Raw genomic sequence first — 24,927 nt, 5'->3', positions numbered from 1 at the left:
GCATGGACCTTGACGTGTGCTGACTTATCAGAGTTTTCCACCTCAGTTGGTTTCCTGCTTGATTCAAATGCTTACCGAGCGCCTAGATCAACTCTGGGCGCTAAGACTTTCAGGCACCTAGACTGTGTTCAGGCGCCAAGAAAACTTTTTATAATTTTTTAATTTACTACATCACAAGGTTAGCATAACAACAATAACATGGAAAGAAGAGTAGTAATATATTTGACAATCTATGGACTGTCCGGTCCTGACTTTGAGTTTCGCTGAAACCTTAGGTCGGACTCACACCTAATGTTCCCTCAATCGGGAACACATTTTCATTGGATCTCTCTTCTAGTTGTTTACCTTCACTTATCAATTGTAATCACTTGACTTGTCTCATGACTAGTCACACACTAGGAGTATAAATTAATATTTAATGACAATGTACGCCTTAGTGACATTTCGACATTGAGGCAATTTGAATCCATACATTGCTAACACACGATGAAAAGGAACAAAATAAAGCATAGTAAAGCACATCACTAAACATTTGAATTAAGGAAAAATAATTTGCATATGTGCATGTCTAACACATAACATATTTAATTTGAAAAATGTCCAAGCATGGAAACTATATAAAGTAAAACTAAAACAAGTTTTTAAAACAAATTTTAAAGCAAAATTCCTAGTACTAAGAACAACAAAATGCAATAACGTCAAAACTAAGGACAAGAGACAACTCCAAACGACATGGGACCAGCAGCCGGGAATCTATGAGCGATATAACTCCTTTTATAGCTGCTAACTTGAAAGTAATAGGAAATGAAGGAGTAGTGAGTACAACAAAAAATACTTAGTGTGCATAAGATAAATGATGCATGATACTAAGGCGTAATGGGTCCAAAAAGAAGTAGTCACAAGTATTGTCACTTACTAGCCAGAGTATGAGTAAAACATTTACACAGTCACTTACAATCCGATCAACCAGATATAACCCATCATCAAAAGTGTATATAGTACCTACATGAACATGTGTATAAAAAACATATAGCCATTCCTGACTTCAAGCGAACTCGCTACCATGTATAATCTCATGGGAAGATAAGGTATACATGTAGCTATCTATCTATGCATTGCAAGCAAACTCACTACCGAGGATGATCTCAATGGCAGTTAGGATATACAAGTATAAAACCAATAATCACATGTAAGCAGTAACAATTATATTCAAATTAAACTCTGATTATTCTATGGTCTTATAATATCACACCTATATAAAACAATCAATATGAGACTACTTAGGTATCGTTTGGACTAAATATAAGGCCAAGCAAAATGGGTGTCAATTTTCAAGATTCAATCTAGAATAGAGTCAAGATAAACAAGACATACATACTATCACAACAATAAAATAAATCATGCACCAAGTACAAAGATCTAAATCGAGGAACGAGAGGAAACTACCCACCTCAAGGTAACACGTCCTAGTCGTCTTCAAGCCCGGGGCTCTATTTTGAGCCCAAATCTTAGAGATAAGAAAAATGAATGGGCTATTAAGTATTAAGTTAATATTAATAGCAAATTTCATTTAGACAATTCATTCCCCAGTCCTTTAATATTACTCGTATTAATTTCTTAACTGATTGCTAGCCTTTTAGTAATCGCTCTAGCTTAGTTAGTCTATCAAACCATTGAACATTCGATAGATTTAACAAATTGATAACTAAATCCATTAAACCATAAACCCATTAATTAATCAACCTAATTAGTAATGGGGTTCAATAACCGATTAGCATGGGATAATTCATTAAATGAATTTTCACTCCCCAACCTGTTATTAGAAAAAAGGTTTATCAATTCCAAAAATAACAACTGAATTCTAGTTCTTATGATTAATGATCACTAACTGAATTAATGGGTGTCAAAGGAAAATCTGTTTGGGGTTGAAGAATTAGAGTCAACAGGTTTAACATAGTTAATTGATTCATAAAAAGGGTAGTCCGGTGCACGAAACTTCCACCATGCGGGGTCCGGGGAAGGATTTATTGTACGTAACCTTACCCTGTTTTTTGCAAGATGCTATTTTCAGGATTCGAACCCGTGACCTTTTGGTCACATGTCAACAACTTTACTATTACATCAAGGCTCCCCTTCGTTAATTGATTCATGAAATGGGAAATTTTTTTCCTTGCTACAAAACACTAATCAAGACTAAACTGAACGAATAACTCAGGCATAGTAGATTATTATCCATTGTTTCCTTTCTCCGGTAGCAGTTCATCGTAGCCGATAGAGGCAAAAGTGTAGGGTTGTTTGAGGCTAGCGGTGGTGGTCAACCAAGAGTGCACATCGGGAGGTGATTTTTGAGGTCGATCCCATCCTTGTAGTTGCTGAGGTAGCCGGTGGCGGCTGTGGGTCAGCTTGGAGTGCATGCCGAAGAGGTGCTCTAAGAGGTTGAGAATACTGACAACTCTTCCGCAGCACCTTATCCCTCAGACACACCGAGCCCTTCGGCTCTCTCCCATGCCATCATTCTCGCTAGCTGCGCCTTTTGTTTGACTTTTTGTGCTCCTAAGTTCCTGCACACTTAAACACAAGGTTAAACCCAACAGGACCTAACTTAACTTGTTTGATCACATTAAAACTACCTTGGGGTTCCAACAGTTTCTAGCAGGACATACAACACTACTACAAGAGCAGAACACGCATTCATGGAGAGCAGATCCAACAACTGTTGAAGGCTAGGGAACAGGAGAATGCACATAGACGTCCTACAACCAGTGCGAATCCGTTCTACAAATAGTTCTGGGAGCTCGGTCCGATAAAGTTTAAAGGCACCACAGACTCGATTACTGCAAAAGGATGGATTTGATAACTGGAAATGATATATAACTTCATGCAGCTTACATATGCTGACAAGGTTAGGTGCGACATATTCATGTTGCGGGACAATTATTGAGTATGGTGAGAAGGTGCACGCTTAACAGTGGATCTAGCTACATTAACTTGGGACGATTTCAAGGGAGTATTCTTTTGGAAATATTTCACAACCGATAATAGAACTCGGCTGGTGTGGGAATTCTTAGAGCTTTGCCAAGGAGATATGACAGTGGTTGAGTATGTCAAGAAGATTGAGAGGGGATGCTATTTTGTACCCATGATTGCAAGTCAACCAGTGAAAGAGCTGAAGCATTTTACCGAGGGATTGAGAGCTGCAATTCGACATGATGTCAGGTTAAGGCGGGCTACCATGTTCAGAGAGGTAGTGGATCAGGCATTGATGTCAGAGAGGGACAGGAATGATATGATTAAGTAATTAGAGAATAAGAGATTGAGTTACCAAGGAAGGGAACAACAAGAGTCGAGTAAGAAGAAGTCTATTCCTGCTCAGTTTTAAGGCAAGCAGTCGTAGAAATAGACACAACCACCATAGCAACCTCAGGGATCACAATCAACTGAAGGTACTACTTCCAAGGTTGAAGACAAAGTTCAGTGGCCCAAGTGTGAGAAGGTTCATGTAGGATAATGTCTGATGGGTTCGCATGTTTGCTATATGTGCAAGAAGATGAGGCATTTTTCTAGAGACTGCCCTCAGCTCAAGGAGCCAATCAAAGGAAGGGTGTTTGCTATGCCACAGGATCAGGTGGACCTAGATTCAGACATCATCACAGGTATGATTTTTGTTCCCAGCCTACCTGCCTATGCATTAATAGATTCTGGAGCTACCCACTCTTTTATATCTATGTCTTATATTGCAAAACTGGGCATTACACCCGATCGAATGGCTACGAGATATAGGGTTTCTCTACCTTTTGGAGAAGAACTGCACATCAATAGTATGGTAAGGAATTGTCGGATGATGATGAAAGACCATACGGTGTATACATAATTTATTGTTCCATAAATGGCGGATTTTGATGTGATTCTGGGAATGGACTGGCTAACTCGACATGAGGCTATCATCGACTGCAAACAACAGACTGTCAAGTTGAAACTACCCAATGATGAATCCTTTGTTTTCAATGCAACCCCTAAGCTGAATCTCCCTCATATCATTTCAGCGTGTAAAGCTTAATGAATGCTGAGTAAGGGGTGTAATGGATTCGTAGTCAATATCACAGTTACTTCTAAGATTCGAAGACCGAGTTTGGAGGAAGTGAAGGTAGCTCAGGATTTCCCAAAAGTATTTTCAGATGATATTACGGGCTTACCCCCGGTCAGGGAAGTAGAGTTTGGGATAGAATTGATACTTGGTACTACACCAGTGTCTAAAGCACCGTATCAATTGGCGCCTACAAAAATGAAAGAGTTGAAGGAGCAGCTGCAAGAGCTACTGGACAAGGGTTTCATCCGACTAAGCATGTCACCATGGGGAGCGCCGGTGTTGTTTGTTCGTAAGAAGGATGAGACTATGCGTCTGTGCATTGACTACCGGGAACTGAATCAAGTTACAGTCAAGAATAAGTACCCATTGCAGTTCCGTGAGAGATTCAACCCTGGGCTTGTTATTACAACATCATTGTGTAGTTAAGGGGTTCATTGAACATAAATTGTTAATTTTGATTTACGGGTGTGACCTACTCAATATCACTCCAAAAGGATAAGAATCTTTTGTGTTCTGAGGCTCCACATACTTCACAAGCTACAGAGATTACATTTACAAGGCATGTATTCATACTTTCAAATTGCTTTGATAATGAATCAAGCTTTGCAGTTATCAAGTCAAAGACGTCCACATTGTATTTTCTTGTATTTTAATTGCTCCTGAACTTCTCTCCGAAGCCCATTGATGATGGTTCTGAGCCACACTCTTAATTATGTCTTCTGCCTCATTTAGTCCCATGTTTATTAATGCGCTGCCAGCAGTAAAATCCAAAGAAATCTTTGTTTGATAATTAATACCATTACAGAAAGTGTGGATCACAAGCCACTTTTTCAATCCATGATGCGGGTATTCTCTCAGCATTCCCTTAAATCTATCCCAAGCTTCAAAGAGAGATTTGAAGTCTGTTTTCTTGAAGCTTGTAATGAGATTACGCAGGTGTGCTGTTTTACTTGGTGGGATGAATTTGTCTAGGAAAGTTTGCTCACATTGGGCCCAAGAAGTTATATTGTTAGGAGACAAGGAATTTAGCTAGGTTTTTACTCTGTCTTTCAAAGAAAATTCGAATAATAATAATCTGATGGCTCCCAGAGGAACTCCATTAATATGCATTGTGCTACATAATTCGTTGAAATTATCCAGATGATGATTTGGATCCTCCATTGGGCCTCCTCCGTGTTGGTGCGGTTAGCACTAATGGTCTAACTCAAGTTTTGATGAATGAAAAAATATATTAAGTTAGTTTTATTGTTTTCTAACACTCTGACCGAGTGTGCAGGAGAAGTCCAGACAGGTCAACGGGCTGACTTGATGTTTGCACGAAACCCAGCTAGGTCGACGGACCAACCGAATAGTTGGCACGAAGTCCAAACGGGTCGACGGACTGATCGAACGTTTGACACGAAGTCCAGCTAGGTCGACGGGCTGACCGGATAGCTGGCGCAAAGTCTAGACGGGTCGAAGGGCTGATCGGACGTCTGGCAGGTAAGTGAAGGTAAGTCACTGGAGGGTAGTGACTGTGAGGACGCATTCCCAGGAAGAGAACTTAGGCGCCGATCAGACTTAGAACCATTTCGGAACTCTAAGTCGAGATCTTGACTAGATTCCGGTCTTAGAGAGACAGAATCTAATTAATACTCTACTTGTTAAACTTGAACTGTGCTAACACCTTATTTTGCAAGACATATGTATTATATATTTGCTTCCGGACTAACATTTTCTTGCAGGAAGGAAGATGCTGGAAAACTAGGGTTCGGGCGCCCGAGATGGTCTCAAGCGCTCGGAGGTCCAGGCACCCGGGAGGTACTTGGGCGCCCGGAGGCAAAAACTTATCCCCAACGTCATTTCGTTGCGTGGAGTTCACTGATTGACTCGGCTACATCACAATCAGGGCGCCCTAAAGGTTCCAGGCGCCCTAAACCTCATATGTAAGGAGGGTTAAGGCTGGAGTTAGAACAACAACTCAGAATCTACTCTCGTGTGCTCCTGCGACGCTGCGAAAAGATCTCCGACGAAGTTTTATTTTCTTTCCTGTCTTATTTTCTTAATTGTCGATTTTCTCTCACTACATAATTCCTGTACGTAGTTTGTAATAAGTTTCGAATTATTAACGATTGCCCATCGAAAGGACCCTTATGTGCGGGCCTTGGAGTAGGAGTCGACACAGGCTCCGAACCAAGTAAAAGGTTCTTGTCTTAGCATTGTTATTGGTTGTTCGCTTTTTCCGCTGCGCATCTTGAAAATTTTAATCGATATTCACCCCCCCTCTATCAAACGCTTACGATCCAACAAGTGGTATCAGAGCAGGTACCGCTCTGATTTGTTGCAACCACCAATCAAACAAGGAGTGTAATTTTCTTTCCTTTCTTTTCCGATTTTTAGCTTTTCCTATTTATCCCAAACTGGTATTATTACCTTTTTGGGAATTCTTTTCATTGCTACTAATCTGATTTGGTGCAACACCAAATCATTTTTTTAGTTTATTTCTATTTTTATCCAGCACTACTAATCCAAGACCTAGTCTTGGGACTTTGTTTGTCTTTCTCTTTACTTGTGTGCAGGATGTCTCAACTTGAAGGCTTCAACACAGTACATCCTCCCCTGTTCAACGGGTATGACTTTCCGTACTGGAAGAAGCGGATGGAAGTCTACCCGAAGACGGACTTCGACCAATGGTTCAGTGTCACAAGAGGCTACAAGACGCCGGTCGACAACTTCGGAATCCCACTAGACCCAGAACAGTGGACTCCGGATATGAAGAAGAAAGTTTTAACGGAATTCAAAGCACTCAACACGCTCCAGTGCAGACTGACGAAGGAAGAATTGAACCGGGTAGGACTGCACCAGAATGCGAAAGAACTTTGGGACAAGTTGGTCAAGCTACACGAAGGAACAAGCGACGCAAAGGTAACGAAACACTACTTGTTATTAAATAAGTTATTTAACATTAAAATGCAGGATGGAGAATCGGCAAGTCAACTTCACGCGAGGATCAAGTACATCCTCAACGGTCTCCAGGCATTAGGACATCAAATGGAGAACAAAGACTTAATAAGGTATGCCTTGAACGCTTTTCCACGCAATAATTTGTGGGCATCTATCGTGGATGCCTACAAAATCTCAAAAAATCTATCCAAACTTAAATTAGATGAGTTTTTTTGTGAATTAGAACTGCATGAGCAAACTAACGCCAAGATCGAGAAAGGTATAGCTTTGTTTGCAGGTTCTTCAAAAGAGAGATCTAAAAACAAGCCTGAACCCGAAGAAGAGTTGGATCAGGAGACTGAAGATGAAGAGTACCTAGTGAACCTGGTAAGGAAGATATTCACTAGGAGAAAGAACAACTTCAGCAAGAAGGACTTGCAGAAAATCAACTCCCCCGAACCAAAGAACGTAACGTGCTTCGGATGCAACAAGAAGGGACACTATAAGAACGAGTGTCCAAAACTGAAGAGCGACAAGACAAAGACATCCAAGAAGAAGGCTCTCAAAGCGACTTGGGACAACTCCTCCTCGGATGAATCGGAGGCCGAAGATCAGAAGCACCAGAGCCACCTCGCGCTGATGGCCCTCGAAGAAGAATCAGACGAAGAATCGGAAGACGGGTTCGAACCCGAATCAAGCCGCAAGTCCGTACTCGTTTCCGAAGGTCCCGACGAGGCAAATTTTATTTTAAATAATTTTTAAAAAAATTATTTCATGGTTGAATAGTAAATTAGTTAAACTAGAAAAAGAAAATAAATTGCTCCTTAAGGAAAATCAAAATCTCAAGGAACATATCAAAAATTCAAATCCAACTCAAGACACAACACTTGAGGAGGAAAATTTATTATTAAAACTAGAAATTAACAAATTAAAAGAAATGTTAGAAAAATTTACAACTAGATCTAAGAATTTAGATCTAATATTAAATAATCAAAAAACAACTTACAACAAAACCGGACTTGGCTACAAGTCAAGTTCGAACAAAATATTTAAATCATTAATAATCCAATACAAACAATCAAGCAAAGCTTGGGTTCCGAAAGCGTGCTTAACCACGCAAGTAGGACTCAACCAATACTACATACCCAAAGAAAAAATACATTATATAAAATCAAATAAATCAAATAAAAAAATAAAATACAAACCTAGACCAACAAATTCAAAAACCAAATATTTTAATCCCCACCAGGACTTAGAATATCATCAAGTAAATTATAACTATAAAAAGTATAGACATAAACCAAGAACTAAAAATCAAAAATAAAAGGTCAATAATTCAGGGGGAGACTCCAGAATAGCTGACACCTCCAAAACTAATCTACCCGATAGGGTAATTAGGACTAGTTAGAAAGAGTTCAAGTTTAACTTGACCTGTGGTACTGGTGAAGTTTTGGATGATAGTACGTTAGGAAAGCTTAGTCTATGCATGCCTAGGAAGATATGGCTTCGACCCGGTGCATTTGACTAAGTGGAACTGACCGAAGCTACCCTTTATGGATCCTAACTAGTTAGACCAAGGTTTTGTACTAAGTTCAATGGGTAGGACTATTTGGAAAACCTCGAAGGCATGTTTACTCTAATGATGTCCAAGTGACTCACCATAGCCCAGAAGTTTATCCAGAGAATGCCTATTTGTTGGACCCAAAGCTAAACCTGAATCTAACATAAAATTAAACCAAACACTAAAATTGAACCAAATTCATCTCACAAAATTATAGGATTCCCTTATTGAAAACGTAAATCGGGTGAGATGACTAAGGACTCAATTAAAATTATAATTATAATTAAATTAAATTAAATAAAATTAAAATAAAATAAAATAAAATAAATTAAATTAAAATAAATTAAAATAAATTAAATTAAATTAAAAAAATTAAATTAATATAAACTAAATTAAAATAAAAATAAAATAAATTAAAATAAAATAAATTTATTTTAATAAATGTTTTAAAAAAACTTTAAAAATTATTTTAAAAGATTTTTAAAAAATTCTTTAAAAACTTTAAAAATTATTTTAAAAACTTTTAAAATTCTTTTTAAAAAAATATTTTAAAAAATTATTTAAAAAAAAACTTTAAAGAATAATTTTAAAAATTATTTTAAAAACATTAAAAAAATATTTTAAAAATTCTTTTAGAAAACTTTAAAATTATTTAAAAAATTCTTTTTAAAAATACTTTTAAAATATTTAAAAAATTATTTTAAAAAAACATTAAAATATTATTTTAAAAATTCTTTTAAAAACTTTAAAAATAATTTTAAAAATTCTTTTAAAAATGTTAAAAAATTATTTTAAAAACTTTAAAAAATTATTTTAAAAACTTTTAAAACTCTTTTTTAAAATTCTTTTAAAATCTTTAAAAATTATTTTAAAAATTCTTTAAAAAAAAATTTAAAAAATAATTTTAAAAATTCTTTTAAAAACTTTAAAAATTATTTTTAAAACTTTTAAAAAAATTCTTCAAAAAGTCTAAAAATTATTTTTAAAATGCTTTTAAAAACTTTTAAAATTCTTTTTAAAAATTCTTTTAAAATCTTTAAAAAATTATTTTAAAAAAAAAATTTAAAAAATTATTTTAAAAATTATTTAAAAAACTTTAAAAAATTATTTTAAAAACTTAAAAAATTCTTTTATAAAAAAACTTTAAAAATTATTTTAAAAATTCTTTCAAAACTTTAAAAAATTATTTTAAAAATTCTTTTAAAAAAAACTTTAAAAATTATTTAAAAATTCATTTAAAAAATTATTTTAAAAGCATTTTAAAAAATATAAAATATTATTTTAAAAATATTTTTAAAAACTTTAAAATTTATTTTTAAAAATTGTTTTAAAAAATTTAAAAATTATTTTAAAAATCCTTTTAATGACTTTAAAAAGTTATTTTAAAAACTTAAATTTTTTTTAAAAATTCTTTTGCAAACTTTAAAAAAATATTGTAAAAATTATTTTAAAAATTCTTTTAAAAACTTTATAAAATTATTTTTAAAATTCTTTTAAAAACTTTAAATTTTTTTTAAAAGTTTAAAAATTATTTTAAAAATTTTGTTAAAAACTTTAAAATTCTTTTTAAAACTTTAAAAATTATTTAAAAAAAATCTTGTAAAAACTTTAAAAAATTATTTTAAAAATTATTTTAAAAACATTAAAATTATTTTAAAAATTCTTTTAAAAAACTTTAAAAATTATTTTAAAAACTTTAAAAATTATTTGAAAAACTGTTAAAAATTATTTAAAAAATTCTTTGAAAAACTTTAATTTTTTTTTAAAAAACATTAAAAATTCTTTTAAAAACTTTAAAAAATTATTTTAAAAATTCTTTTAAAAACTTTAATACTTATTTTAAAAATTCTTTTAAAAAACTTTAAAAATTGTTTTAAAAAATTCTTTAAAAAACTTTAGAATTTATTTTAAAATTTTTTTTAAAAACTTTTAAAATTATTTTAAAAATTCTTTTAATAACTTTAAAAATTCTTTTAAAAACTTTTAAAAAATATTTTAAAAATTCTTATAAAATTTTAAAAATTATTTTAAAAACTTTAAAAATTCTTTTAAAAACTTAAAAATATTATTTTAAAAATTCTTTGAAAATCTTTAAAAAAATTATTTTAATTTTTTTTAAAAACTTTAAAAAATTCTTTTTAAAATTCTTTTAAAAACTTTAAAAATTATTTTAAAAATTCTTTTAAAAACTTTAAAAAATAATTTTTAAAAACTCTTTTAAAAGTTTATAAATTATTTAAAAAAATTCTTTTAAAAAAACTTAAAATTTATTTTTTTGTAAAATATTCTTTTTTAAAAAAATATGTTTAAAGAATTCTTTCAAAATATTCTTTTAAAAAAAATGGTTTTAAAAACAATGTCAAAAACTAGGGGCGGGCGCCCCTGGTAATCGCTTCCAGGGTGCCCGAATGGGACTCCGGGCGCCCCGCCCCGCCTGATCCCTAGCGCCTGGGAATGATCCGGGGGCCTGCAACCCCCTATATATAGGGGGGCAGGGGCGCCCTCTCCCTTTGCACCACATCCTCTTCACTTTTGTTAAGGTTCTTTCCGAGCTTTACCGCGAGGGTGATCAAAATTAAAATTTACTTCATTCCGTGGTTATTACACTGATGTGAATCAACCGAGGTCGTCATCTCTAAAAATTTTCTCCACGATGCCTCGGTTAAACTTTTCTTTTTCCTCCTAAATTTCTTTAAAATATTTCACTGATTTCTTGCTTAGTATAATTTTTCTTAATGTAGAAAACGCTCTAGATCTGGTGCTGGGCCCTCGACTGCTAGTATTGATCCTAGGTTCCCTACTGACGAACTTAGGATTAAGTTTGAGTCGACCATTTATATGCCTATTAGGACTAAGTGCCTAGATAGAGAGTTTTTCTTATGTTCATGTGTTCCAGTTGTAGAGGTTATTAGCCACTATAATTTGTAGAACCTTGTTTACTGTACCAGTTCAGTAAACATAGATTTATGTGCTGAATTTTATAATAACTTGGTTAGGGTAGATGATCTCACTTATGTTACTAGGGTAGCTGGTACAGATATTACATTATCTCCTACCACTATTCAGGACTTATTAGAGTTACGACCATCTACGTGTCATTTTCAGTGTTACACTCCTAGGGATCTACCATTTGGTAATCCCTACTCACACATTACTCTGGATACGATTTACTCGTATTTTTTCGGAGGGGAGCGTGTATCCACGGTGACTATGTTTAGGTCAGTCGGCATTCGAGTTCATGATTATGCACTCTATAGGGTTTTGGTTTTCTGAATCTTACCACCATCCACTCGCGGCATATCGATGATGTGTCCATTTCATTCCTTCTCTTGTACACACTTTGCCATAGATTAGACAAATATATTAGTCTACATATATTTCAGACTATTATCTACTCAGCTGGATACATGACCAGCACTCGAGTTCATATGCCGTATTATCATATTTTGACGGCGTATTTTGCCCACCTACATATTGACGTCACCCGAGGTAATGTTCATGCCATGACTGAGTTCGACGTCATAAGACCTAGGAACTTCTCGTTAGCAGGTGTCCATGATGATGATGGTGTCATGTCTTGGCGGAGGGGGGCACAACACCAGCCAGACCCAGATGCCTAGGAGGAGGCAGAGCATGATGAGTTTATGGTCACGTTATTCGGCGAGGACGCTCCGGCCCATGTACCACCTCCACCTCCAAGCCGAGCACCTCGTCCCGCTCATCGCACTCTAGGCGATCGAGTTGCCGGACTCGAGCTATCCATGACAAGCCTTCGGCAGGAGGTCTCCGACTTGAGACGAGACGTGAGACAGGATATCTCAGACCTTCGACGCGATCTATCCAGTTCCCGAGAGGATGCCCAGACCCGTCACGCTGAGCTGATAGAGATGTTCCGTTCCTTGGGATCTGGACCACCCGGACCACCCCCTCCTCCTCATCTTGATAGACATCCCGACCACTATGTATATTTTATCATGATCATTGTACCTTGACTTTGACATTGAATTATGATATCCTCGACCACACCTACTTAGATATATCTCAACTTTGAAAATGATTAATTCTGATTTGTTTAATAGATTAGGAATTTTAAAACTATTTGCAAAAATAGTTATTTTCAAATTCTAAGGTAAAATGCTTTTATGTTTTCAAAATTTCTTATTTTTAGAATTTAAAAATCAATTTTAGCCTTAGACTAGAATAATCCCTTAGAAAGCATGTTCCCCTAGGGTTAGTACTTGAGCATCTCACCAACATCCTAGGATTCCCTTGTTTGTGATTGCCAAACATAGAAAGGGGTGAGATGCATAGGTAAATTTTCTGGACTTAAGATCCTTATGTTAATGCATCGATATAAGTCTGGGTGTTAAATACTAAACAGATATTAATCAAATTAAGTCATTCAGTATAGTCAAACACTAACTGATGCTTAGACTTAACTTAACTAACCAAGTGAAAGCTGCTATCCTCTAAATAGTCAATAAGTAGCTAACTGGTTAGATAGATTTTGTAATGTCAGGTTCAGGGGGAGGTTAATTATTCTTCTACTTATTTTAAATTACTTTTTACAAAATATCTCTTTTTAAAACAAGTCAAAACTAAGTGTTTAAAAATTTTAAAATTAGTTTTGAAAGTTAAATTTTTTTTTTTTAAAATGTGCTTTATTGTTCAAATTTTAAACTTTTCAAATTTAATCTTAAAAATGACACCTTCTAAACTTGGCTTCTGATTTAAACCTTCCAAACTCAGTTTTGAAAATTGATTTTAAAACATTCGATCTTACTTAGTCTCGAAAATTGATTTTGAAAATTCAATCTTACTTAGTCTTGAAAATTGATTTTGAAAATTCGATCTTACCGAGTTTTGAAAATTGATTTTGAAAATTCGATCTTACCTAGTTTTGAAAATTGATTTTGAAAATTTGATTGTATTTTTTGTTGTTGTTTTAAACTTATCTTGAAAATTAAATTAATTTACACTTATGTTTGAAAATTAAATTAATTTACACTTATGTTTGAAAATTAGAATTTATGAACTTGGCTTTTATAAAGTTAGCTTTAATAAACTTATACTTGAAAATTAGCTCTTATAAATTTATGGTTAGCAAAAATTATCTTTTACTAAATCAGCTATTTTTAAATGGAAAATTATCTATTTTTAAACTCCCCCAAAAAGATCTGACCTACATTTCTAAAGTTCGTTTACCTTGCACTTTTTAAATTACCTTGTTGTTCTATGTTACTTTTTTGATGAATGCCAAAGGGGGAGGGATAGGTGGTTAAGTTAGTTAAACAAACACAAACAGAACAAAACTTAAAAGCTAACTTAACAACCATATGCTTGTTTCTTACATGCATATTTATCACTAACTTAACCAGGTTGTCATTGCATCAAAAAGGGAGAGATTGTTGGTGCGGTTAGCACTAACGATCTAACTCAAGTTTTGATGAATGACAAAATATGTTAAGTTAGTTTTGTTGTTTTCTAACACTCTGACCGAGTGTGCAAGAGAAGTTTAGATATGTCGACGGGCTGACCTAATGTCTGGCACGAAGCCCAACTAGGTCGACGGGCTGACCGGATAGTGGCACGAAGTCCAAACGGGTTGACGAGCTGACTGAACGTTTGACACGAAGTCCAGCTAGGTCGACGGGCTGACCGGATGGCTGGCACGAAATCTAGACGGGTCGAAGGGCTAACCGGACGTCTGACAGGTAAGTGAAGGTAAGTCACTGGAGGGTAGTGACTATGAGGACGCATTCCCGGGAAGGGAACTTAGGCGCCGATCCGACTTAGAATCATTTCGGAACTCTAAGTCAAGATCTTGACTAGATTCCGGTCTCGGAGAGATGGAATCTAATTAATACTCTACTTGTTAAACTCGAACTGTGCTAACACCTTGTTTTACAAGACATATGTATTATATATTTGTCTCCGGACTAACGTTTTCTTGCAGGAAGGAAGATGCTAGAAAACTAGGGTCCGGGCGCCCGGGAGGTACCTGGGCACCCGGAGGCAAAAACTTATCCCCAACGTCATTTCGCCACGTGGCGTTCACTGATTGGCTTGGCTACGTCACAACCAGGGCCCCCTAAAGGTTCCAGGTGCCCCGAACCTCATATATAAGGAGGGTCAAGACTGAAGTCAGAACAACAACTCAGAATCTACTCTCGTGTGCTCCTGCGACGCTGCGAAAAGATCTCCGACGAAGTTTTGTTTTCTTTCTTGTCTTATTTTCTTAATTGTCGATTTTCTCTCACTATATAATTCCTGTACGTAGCTTGTAATAAGTTTTGAATTATTAGTGATTGCCCATCGAAAGCACCCTTGTGTGCGGGCCTTGGAGTAGGAGTCGACACAGTCTCCGAACCAAGTAAAAGGTTCTTGTGTTAGCATTGTTATTGGTTGTTCGCTTTTTCCACTGCGCATCTCGAAATTTTTAATCGATATTCACCCCCCCCTCTATCGAACGCTTACGATCCAACACTCCGTACTGGTGTTGCTGAACAATAGAAATAAAAGACGGCTTTAATTCAAAGTGATTGGCTTCAACTGTAGGTCTAGAGATACTGAATCTTGACCCTCTTGCATAAGGCGTGACATAATCCTTCAAAGGTTTATTCACCATGATTCTTTGTTCTTTCTCTTATTTGTTCTTCTACAGATTTATTCTTCGATGATATATCCGATAGATCTCAGGATTAACGGGCAAAAGATCTGCAGTATTTCTTTGCATACACAAACAAGAGGTAAATTAGAAATCATAGTTTTTGAACTTTTAAGAAATTAGATTGCAGAATTGAAATTGCAAACTAAAAATGCAGTAATGAAAAGTTAAAGAGAAAGAATAAAGAAGTAAAGAATTAAAGAACTGTTGTTTAGAAAAACTCTAATGTAAACTAATTAGATTTAAACACTCAGTCCCTGGCAACAGTGCCAAAAACTTGATGTGAAACCGCAGGCACACGATCATTGTTAAGTAATAATATTTATATAAGTCGATCCCACAAGGACTGAGGATTAAATGCTAATTGGTTTTATACGTTGAATTTAGCTAGACAACATTGATAATAATTTGTTTTGGGTTTTGACCTAAGATGTGAAAAATAAAATAAAAGAAAGATAACTGAGGAAGTCCTTAATTTAGAAGATGTTCTAGGCCATTGGTTTCATTGTAATGGTAAATGTTGTATTATGAATTCGCCCATTTCTAGTTCTCCACTTGTATGTTTACAGGACAATCTAAATTATTACCGAATACCACCCTGCGATGGTGCATCAAAGTATCTAGATTATTACCGAATACCATCCTGCGATGGTGTATCAAAGTACTTCCCCTGCTAGTAACCAAATATGCCATCAAGTGAAGATGTAACTTAGAGAGTTCGGATTTTCAGTAGAATACCTCCTGTCACAAGGCCTCCCTTGGGTGTACGTCTCTAGATTATGTAGGTCACTTGCGTAGCATATTGATATGGGTTATGATAAGCCGGCCTGTCGAACGACGTGGAGGTCAAGGTTGAGAGAGAAAGGAGAGGCCCATAGCTAGTTGAATGTATGATTAGTAGGGTAATGACCGACCAAATGAGAAGTTCTCCGCAGACGCTCGGTCAGGCGACGCCTGACCGAGACTAGAAGCGTTCAGCCTTATGAAAACTTCTAGCATATGATCGGCCGAGCGAGGGCTGGATCAACACAAATATGCCTATATATGCTCGGACGGGCAAAGCCCGACTGAGCATAAGGGCACTTAGCCTTATGGAAGCTTCTAGTGTACGATCGACCGAGTGAGGGCCGGACGAGCACAAGTGTGCCTATATACGCTTAGACGGGCAAAACTCGACCGAACGTAAGGGTACTTAGCCTTATGAAAAATTCTAGTATATGATCGGCCGAGCGAGGGCTGGACGAGCACAAGTGTGCCTATACATGCTCGGATGAGCAAAGCCCGACCAAGCTTAGAGGCACTCAGCCTTATGAAAGCTTCTAGTATATGATCAGCCGAGAGAGGGTCGGACGAGCACAAGTGTGCCTATATATGCTCGGACGGGCAAAGTCCGACCGAACGTAAGGACACTCAGCCATATGAAAGCTTCTAATATATAACCGGCCGAGCGAAAGCCGGATGAGCATAAATGTGCCTATATACTCTCAAACGGGCAAAGCCTAACCAATAAACGACAAAAGAGGTACATCTGGGGTACAAAAAAGATTCCTTGAAAGATTATTGCACGAAGCCTAAAGTGGTACTTTATCTTCTAACAAACTCTAACAAACCGGGGACCACCTTATGATTGCGGAGGTTATATGAGGTAGTATAAAAGGGGAATCTTCTTCGTTGGCAAGGTATGCAACTCTAACATCCAAAACTCTACTTCTTCATACTTTCATTACTGTACTTCTTCTTCTTCTTCCACCTTCAAGAGAGAGAACTGACTTGAGCGTCGGAGGGCCTAGCCAGGGATTCTCACCTCGGTCTTAGGTCACTAACGCTTTGTTGGCTCGTCTCACTGTGCGAAGGATCGTTGTGAAGCTCTTTCGAATCTCTAGGAGTTCATCTTCCTCAGAATCATCATTTATCGGGACTAGCACACCTTCTCGTAGATTTCAGACATGATCAATTAGGGAAAGCCCATTAGGTCAAATGATAAACTTATCCATAAATAGAATTGTTCTCCCTTAGGAGGTTACATTCCATATAAAATGATAGTTATCTTAAATACTCAACATTTAAATAAGTATCCTGAGTAGAGCTGTGCAAAAAAATCGAAAAATCGGACCGAAACTGGTAGCTTATTGGTTCCGATTTAACGGTTAACTGATTTTAACCGGTTCCAGTTAACTAATTTTTATCGATTTATCAGTTGGTTCCCGGTTTAGAATTTTTTTACTGATTTAATCGGTAAACCAGTAAAACCAGGAACCGATCAGTTTTCTTTGGAGAGCTCAATCACCCACTCCAATGCTTCGGCCTACTTTCATGTAAAGATGAACAAAACAAAAACATTTGGAATAAAACTTAAAGCTCCCAGTTGGAGATGAGTTCTATTATATTGCTCTGATCGTGTCTCCACTAGCTTGCATTCGCCACTACTTCATGGTTACCTAGTTAGCCTTTTTAATGAAAAAATGTTAAACTTTGTAGATTAATACTCCAACCTCTTTTATGGAAGAAAATTGTTAAATTTAATTAATACATGTGCTCCGCCGAACGTAACAAACTAGTGGTATATGGCTAGCTTTCTTGTGCCACCATTAACATAACAACGCTATTGAAAAGTAAATCTAGGGAGCGACGATATCTTTATATGATCTTCTGTTTGTCTATAGCATATAATACAACAGAATGCTTGTGGCAAATTCATGAAAGATTTCTATGATGACAGGAAGGAGAAATTAAGTTAACAAAACAAAGACATGAAGAAGTTAACTCTTATCTTCTTCCCTGATGGCTATTGAAGCGTGATACACAAAGTTCATGAGAAGAATTTCTAGCTTCTGGATCTAAATTCTGTGCTAGTGCAACAAAATAACCAATTAGCACAGCAGTTGGAACCGATTCTCGGTTGGAACCAGTTAACCGGTCGAAATTGGTTCAACCGGATCCGGTAGAATCGGTAAGGATACTGGTCGGTTAACCGGTTCTACATAAAATGTGGTAAATCGGAATTAACTAGAGCCGATAAATCGGTAAACCGGTTAACCGATTGGTTGAATATGCCTGATCCTAAGGCCATGCCGAGCTATATTGGAACGTATACTCAAAAGAGGCAACAACTTATGCATCTATTCAATGAAAATTTAGATTCATACCCAGACATAGACACACAACAATGTATCTAATTCAGAAATTAGATCTATGCATATAAAAATGTAATCTAGATAGGTAAATCCATGTTCATAAGGAAAGCCGACTTGCTAGCATTTCATTAAACAGAACAAGTGTTATACACACTTCATCAAATAAGAAAATTGACAATTCAATAGAGTTTACAATATCCATACATTATAATTACTTCCTACGTCCTAGAACAATAGAAATCTACTCCATAATTGGAAGAACTACAATCCAAGAACTTAAATACATAAGAATTCAAAAACTCTAAGGAAGGGAAGGAAAAATTTATCCTTGATGTCAAGTGAAGCCCTTGGATGCAGATCTTGAAGTGCCGATGAGGATGGAGCAGTAGGACGGTCTCAGATCGCCTAGATGATGCCTCCGGGTGTAAGGGTTTGACCTAGATGGTCCCTTCTCGCCTTAGATCTTCCTCCTCTAGCAAAGGGATAAAGTGCCCCTTTTATAAGAGTGAGGCACGGGGTGGCTGTGCCTTGGGACACGGTCAAACTGTCCTCCAGCTACCTGGCCGTGCCATGTGGCACAACTAGAGCCAACTTGTCTCGGGCAAAATGGCTTGGCCGTGCCATTTGGCACGGCCAGGACTGCGTTTGCTTCTTGGCCGTGCCTTAAGGCATGGCCAGAGCCAAGTTGGCTCTGTCCACATAATTTGGCTGTGCCATTTGCCACAGCCAGAACATCTGCTACTCTATTTTGTCTTCTGGGCTGTGCTATTTGGCACGACTAGATCTTTAATCCTGTGATTTGGAGGCATGACCGTACTTCAAGGCACAACCCAAGCTGTGTCTGTTTTGGAAATGGCATGGACAGTCTCCTAGCCATGCCATTTGGCATGACCATGCCCATTGTTGTGCTGATCCTTCATTTTTGCCGTTCCATTTTGCAAGGTCCTTGTCTTCTTGCTTCCTTGGCCGTGCCTCAAAGCATGGCTAGACCCAATTTGCATCTGAAATGACTTGGGCACTCCAATCCTTGCTTTTCTCTCCGCAGAATAGACAAGGCTAGATCATGGTCTTCTTCAAATGAACTTCTTTTGCGTATTTTGAATTCTTTTCCACTCTAAACTGCTCTTGAAAGTGAAAACAAATACCGAGCAAATCTCTGGACGTAAAAATAGTAATTATGTTGAAATTATCATGATAAAGGGTTCAAAAGTATAGATCACATGCAATAAATACAGAAAGATGTACGTTAAATAATACAAAATAACATATAATCTGCGCACATCAACTCTCTTTTATGTGTAGAGAGAAAAAAGAAACCCCTTTTTCTCTAATCTTCATATAGTCAACAATGCAGCCACCTGCCCAGCGACGGTCTCTCCAATTTTAAACAGGATCAGACCACATCTCGCCCGAAGCTGGATTGAAGAAGAGTTGCATAGAATTTAATCCACCCTCGTTCTCGGACCGGAACACTATTAGTAGCATGTTCTTTCTATAGCAAATAGCAATTCACAGCTGCAGGAACAAACTCATAGATGCTAAAAGGATAATTGATACAAGTGCATGGCCAAACAGATAAAACTCATGTTGTTTCCTTCTCTTGCACATCTGATTTTTCGACTTGAGTTGGAAGGTCGCAGAGCATGTTCTCCTTGCTCTTTCCCCATAGAACACTGTAAAGGCCTCCAACCATCAGGAATCCACCTACAACACTGAAATCAAAAGGTTTATTCATTCTTAGATGAGATCAACTTTATAGCTAATTAATATAATTGGGAGATAGACAGAGATATACATCAGATATATTCACTTACCTTCCTAGAGAAATCACCTCTCCTAGTAAAATAATCGAACAAAGCATGGTGAAGACAAGACCTAGCGGGGTAAATATTGCCACAAAGACAGGACCCTTCTTCTCGACAATCCAACTTTGTAGATAGAAAGAAACGCCAGTCACAATAAAACCCTGCCATGCAAAATAATCTGAATTTGCTATAGAAATTAATACATTGTTGAAGACGGTACGGGAATTGCACACTCACACCATAGAGAATAGCAACTAGACCCATATCAAATTGCAGCTTCCATTTGGAGGCCTCTCTCTCAAATGCCATGGCTACAAAAAGGGACTGAAAGGCACTGAAGAGGGACTGAAGAGTTGTAAAAAGTATCTTCGATGGGAATTCTTTAAGTATCTTACCCTGTCAAATATATATGTCACTGAAATAGTATGGATATTGTTCTCTCTATTATGATAATTTCGAGTTGGTTATAGCATGTCTATATACCTGTAGAACTAACCACATTGACCAGGTTAAGTTGGAGATGATTACGAACAGAGATCCTTTGATCCAAGTTGCCATGGAAGGAGCTGATGCATGATCTGCATAGCTTTCGTTATGGTCACGGTGGCCATGGAGATGATACAGAGGAGAGATGTGAGGGCCTTTGTACAAGGCAATTGTCATTACACCTGCAAAACAAAGTGTTATTCCTGTTGCCTTCCCTATTCCTGGCAGACTCTTCAGTTTAAGGCTTTCAATCCTGCGACGTATTGGTGAAAAAGACTTAGGCAAAATTTCTCGATCAAAAAAGAACCAAATTGAACATAATCTGAACAACCTGAGCAACAGGGCCAAGAAGAAGGTGAACACAGGGACAATATTCGAACATGCTGAAGCTAGTGATGCTGTAGTGTACTTGAGCCCTATGTTGTTCATATTCAAGCTCCAAGTAATTCTAAAAATGAAAGTATATATATCAACTATATATATTGATACGGGAAATAGTAGATGACACACTATTAGGATGGAGATGACGGTTAAAATGATGTGATAGTCAAAAGTCAGGAAGGAGTGACATTCATAGTTAAAGACTACGTGTCTAGGCAGTCCACTCTCCAAATCTCATTTGTCCTCTTAGCCGATCGGACTTAGGGCTCAGTCCAGTTCTCGATCTTGGGCACCATTCCAGTCCTAATCCCAGTCGGCCTCTTAGTCGGTCGAATATAAGGCTTAGTCTCCTTCTCTTGGGCACCATTTCAGTCCTAATCCCGGTCGGCCTCTTAGCCGATCAGTCTCAAGGCTTAGTCCCCTTCTCCTAGGCATCATCCCATTCCTAATTCTAGTTGGCCTCTTAGCCAGTCAGATTTAGGACTCAGTCCACTTTTTCTGGGCACCATCTCAGTCCTAATCCAGACTAGCCTCTTAGCCGATCGAACTCAGGGCTCAGTCCCCTTCTATTGGATATCATCCCAATCCTAATCCAGGTCTGTCTCTTAGCCGATGGGATCCAAGGCTCAGTCCCCTTCTCCTAGGCATCATCCTAGTCCTAATTCCAGTCGGCCTCTTATTAGCCGGTCAGTCCCAGGACTCAGTCCCCTTCTCCTAGGCACCATCTCAGTTCTAATCCCAGCCGATCTCTTAGCTGGTTGATCTCTCAAGGGGACAACACTGTTAGGGAATCATAACAACTTATCAGAAAATAACAAATATCCATCAAGAAATATTCTAATACTCTGTCACATACCAACCGCGGAACTTTTCTCTATCCAATGGACAGTGGCAGATCCAGACAAAAACACATGGAGGTGCTGAAGCAGGTGGATTAGAATTTGTGAATACAACACGTAGTCATTGTGATGGGCCTTAATATGATTGGATGACAGAAGCAAAGCACGTTTAATGATCAAGGAAGTGGAAGAAGACTTTTGATGACGAATAGAAGCGCTAGAAGTTTGTTGGTGTTTCGGCTAATCCTAATACGTAGCCAAGAACAGATTTGAGGCAATTTTGTTTGTGTATTACACTGATAATTCATGCCATGCCATGGATAGCACGAAGTTGGTGCAACTCAATGAGAAGATGAATAATATCGAATAAGATCAGGTGAGATCTCTTCAAAGTAAAAGTAAAATTAGATGTAGATAAGAGGGAACCAATTTTCCAATCACATCCCTCGGATTGTATAGTCTTAATTACTCGTCTTAAAGAGAAAGAACCAAAAATTTCACTACAGGAGTGTAAATAAAGTTTCATTTTCTCCCTTTCTTTAGGCAATACCTAAATTTGAATCAACAACCAAGATAGAATCCATCTGAAGACAAAACTCCACCTACCATCTTGCGGGACGAGCAGATAGTCAGCCTCATTCAATCGTCTAGACGGAGGGGCACCAACAAAGTGTGGAGCGTAGCGGCAAGCCTATCGGTGTCATCACCCCGGCCTTCCCTACAACATCCACGTTCCCAAATGCCCGAGTGGCTGGGATCGTGAGCCAGACCCTGGCAGCGAGATCGCTTCGCTCTGACTCAGGCACATCGGCGGAGAGGTGGAGAAGGTACTGATTCCTGGGGTGATAGATGGCAAGGAGCAGCTGCAGGATGCGCCGAACATCCCCTCGGCCGCCAACTATGTAGTACGTGAAGGTGGGCAGCGCCGCGATGGACGTCGATGGTACTAGGGCAGCGCGCGAAGAAGGCGGAGGAGGTCGTCAAACTAGAGATGACAAAAAGTACAAGGATAATGGACACGAAGCAGACGGAAACGATTAGGAATATCAATTTCATCGTTGCGGAAGGTGTGCCCCAGTGCCAGTAGCCGAGCGCAACGGATATAGCCGGATCCAGTGTACTCGTCGCCCCTCGGACTACAACAGAATTTTCTGGGAGCAAGGGGGTGCTCAAGCACACCCCCTCTCCCCTCTGGATCCGCCACTGCCAATGGAAGTCTGCGTACATCATTTTTCACCCGACATCTCCTAACATACAACATTCTCTAATGTCTTATGATTGCAGAGGTTACAAAAGACGGTATAAAAATGTAAGTCCTCTTTGTTGACCAGGTACGCGTTAGAAAGCAATCTTACTTATGCACTCATTTACTGTTCTTCATCTTTTTCCACTCGGCCTCTCTTATGATTTGAGCATCTGAGGGTCTGCGCTAGAGACCACTTCCTTGGTTCTCGGTCTAACGTTTCTGGGTGCTTGGTTGGTGGTGCTTGCAGGGTTGTGGTTACTATCAACGATCTTCTCCCTTAGGCTCTAGATTTCTCTCTTCGTCAATGTTCTCACCATCATCACTAATATCCTCATCTGACTCAGTTTCCAGATGAGATAAAAAATATATATATATAATATACTCATATAAAGAAACTCACCCAATCAATGCATGCAAGAACAGCTTCACAACAATTGCAGGTGTCAGTGGCGGAGACTTTTTCCTGAAACCAAAAGGATCGCAAATTACTCATTTCTGGGACAAATTCTGTTCAATCACGTAGTCACATGCCTCTCAAAAACGAAGGATATCGGCGTTAACAACAGAGAGGCAGCTGCTTGTCGATAGAAGACAAAGACGTAGGTGCTGACACCCTTGTCGAAGATGAACTTAGAGATCACGTAGAAGCCTGTGTACGTGAGTTGCACCATGATTGCAGCGATATAGGGTTTGCAGGCATCCATGGCTCAAAGGAAGAAGGGTTAGGGATTGTGCCTTAAAAAGAGTGATGGAGTGAGGAACCCTAGTGCTCCTGAACAGACTGTAGTGCATGGTGGATATGTAAACTCGTGTTAACCAATTGATGATCGAGAGAGTTATCCTGAAATTTTAATTTGTTGTTTATAGAAAAAAGGTGTAAAGTGTCATTGCCATGAGGTCACATTGTTCCTTGTACAATCCCTATTGCATATATTCCCATTGAAGCACTAGCACACTTGTTGATCATAACGTTCTTGAAACCCTCAAAAATAAATAGGAAGAACAATTCTGTCTCCATTAGAACACGTCTAGCTCTTGCCAACGAGTTCAGAATAACTATTTGATTGCCTTGAAATAAAGACAAAACACACCAGATAAGAACAACATGGTGACAAGTGCACTCTATGGAATATATATATAACTTTCATGATCTTCTACCGTCACCACCAATAATTTTTCTCTCTTTTTTTCATCACATATGCTTTCATCTTAGTTGTTACTTAAGTTATTTTATGTTCCTTTTCTCACGTGTAAAATATCATCCGCGATGCTATATATAGAAGGCAAGAATTTTGTGAAAGTAATTTTGGACAATAGGAATCATTGCTAAGCATAATTTAATTATTTTACATACAAGATATAACTCTTGAGAATATAATCTTATATATTCACACGAGATATAATAAAACCGCTCACGAAAAGAATTAAGGATCGAGTACTTCAACTAGTGAGTTATTAATATTGATGGAATGTCAAACCCCAAAATTTAACTAAGTAACAATCTAAATGAAAGTGCTCACGTTTTTTTTTCTAGCTCATCATTATCATTATCATCATCATCATCGTCATCATCATCATCATTGTGATGATGCTCGTTTAGTCTTTTTCCTTTCTTAAAGTGGAAAAATTCAGAAACGTGTGTGGAGCTAGTGGCATTTGCTTTGAAATGTTTTTAATTATAGTCAATATCAAATAATGGCCAGTGAAAAGTATTTCTATGATTAAATTATCTATGGATAGATAATGAAATGCACAAGTGCACTTTTTTTGCTTGAGTATTCTTCAATGTGCTCTCAACT

At 37.4% G+C, this 24,927-nt stretch overlaps 1 protein-coding gene and 1 pseudogene across 2 annotated transcripts; one reads left to right on the top strand and one right to left on the bottom strand.

Moving 5' to 3' along the window:
- The first annotated feature begins 4,919 nt into the window (after nucleotides 1–4,919).
- On the top strand, nucleotides 4,920–5,017 carry LOC122039272 (annotated as a pseudogene).
- A 14,532-nt stretch (nucleotides 5,018–19,549) lies between these two features.
- Nucleotides 19,550–23,940, bottom strand: LOC122022263 (WAT1-related protein At5g64700-like). Of its 2 annotated transcripts, XM_042580221.1 has the most exons (7): nucleotides 23,660–23,939; nucleotides 23,529–23,591; nucleotides 20,994–21,110; nucleotides 20,660–20,915; nucleotides 20,414–20,572; nucleotides 20,186–20,337; nucleotides 19,551–20,083 (listed from the first exon to the last, which is right to left on the bottom strand). In XM_042580221.1, the coding sequence occupies exons 1-7, from the start codon at nucleotides 23,830–23,832 to the stop codon at nucleotides 19,954–19,956; spliced, it is 1,050 nt and encodes a 349-aa protein (XP_042436155.1). In that variant the 5' UTR covers nucleotides 23,833–23,939; the 3' UTR covers nucleotides 19,551–19,953. The 2 variants fall into 2 exon arrangements, with proteins under 2 accessions (XP_042436163.1, XP_042436155.1); XM_042580229.1 differs by lacking the exon at nucleotides 20,994–21,110 and having other exon boundaries at nucleotides 19,550–20,083; nucleotides 23,660–23,940.
- Between the last annotated feature and the right edge of the window lie 987 nt (nucleotides 23,941–24,927).

The sequence above is a fragment of the Zingiber officinale genome, chromosome 1A, assembly GCF_018446385.1.
Source record: "Zingiber officinale cultivar Zhangliang chromosome 1A, Zo_v1.1, whole genome shotgun sequence".
NCBI lineage: Eukaryota > Viridiplantae > Streptophyta > Magnoliopsida > Zingiberales > Zingiberaceae > Zingiber > Zingiber officinale.
The sequence above is the reverse complement of the archived record's forward strand: the minus strand, read 5'-3'. Positions and strand labels throughout refer to the sequence as shown.

Bases quoted from the DNA above. Each gene is read 5' to 3' on its own strand.
- LOC122022263 (XM_042580221.1), bottom strand. From the start codon at position 23,832: ATGGATGCCTGCAAACCCTATATCGCTGCAATCATGGTGCAACTCACG. The intron at 20,916-20,993 runs GTTGTTCAGATT...AATACGTCGCAG, and splicing joins TTCTTGGCCCTGTTGCTCAG to GATTGAAAGCCTTAAACTGA. The intron at 20,573-20,659 runs GTATATAGACAT...TATATTTGACAG, and splicing joins CAATGTGGTTAGTTCTACAG to GGTAAGATACTTAAAGAATT.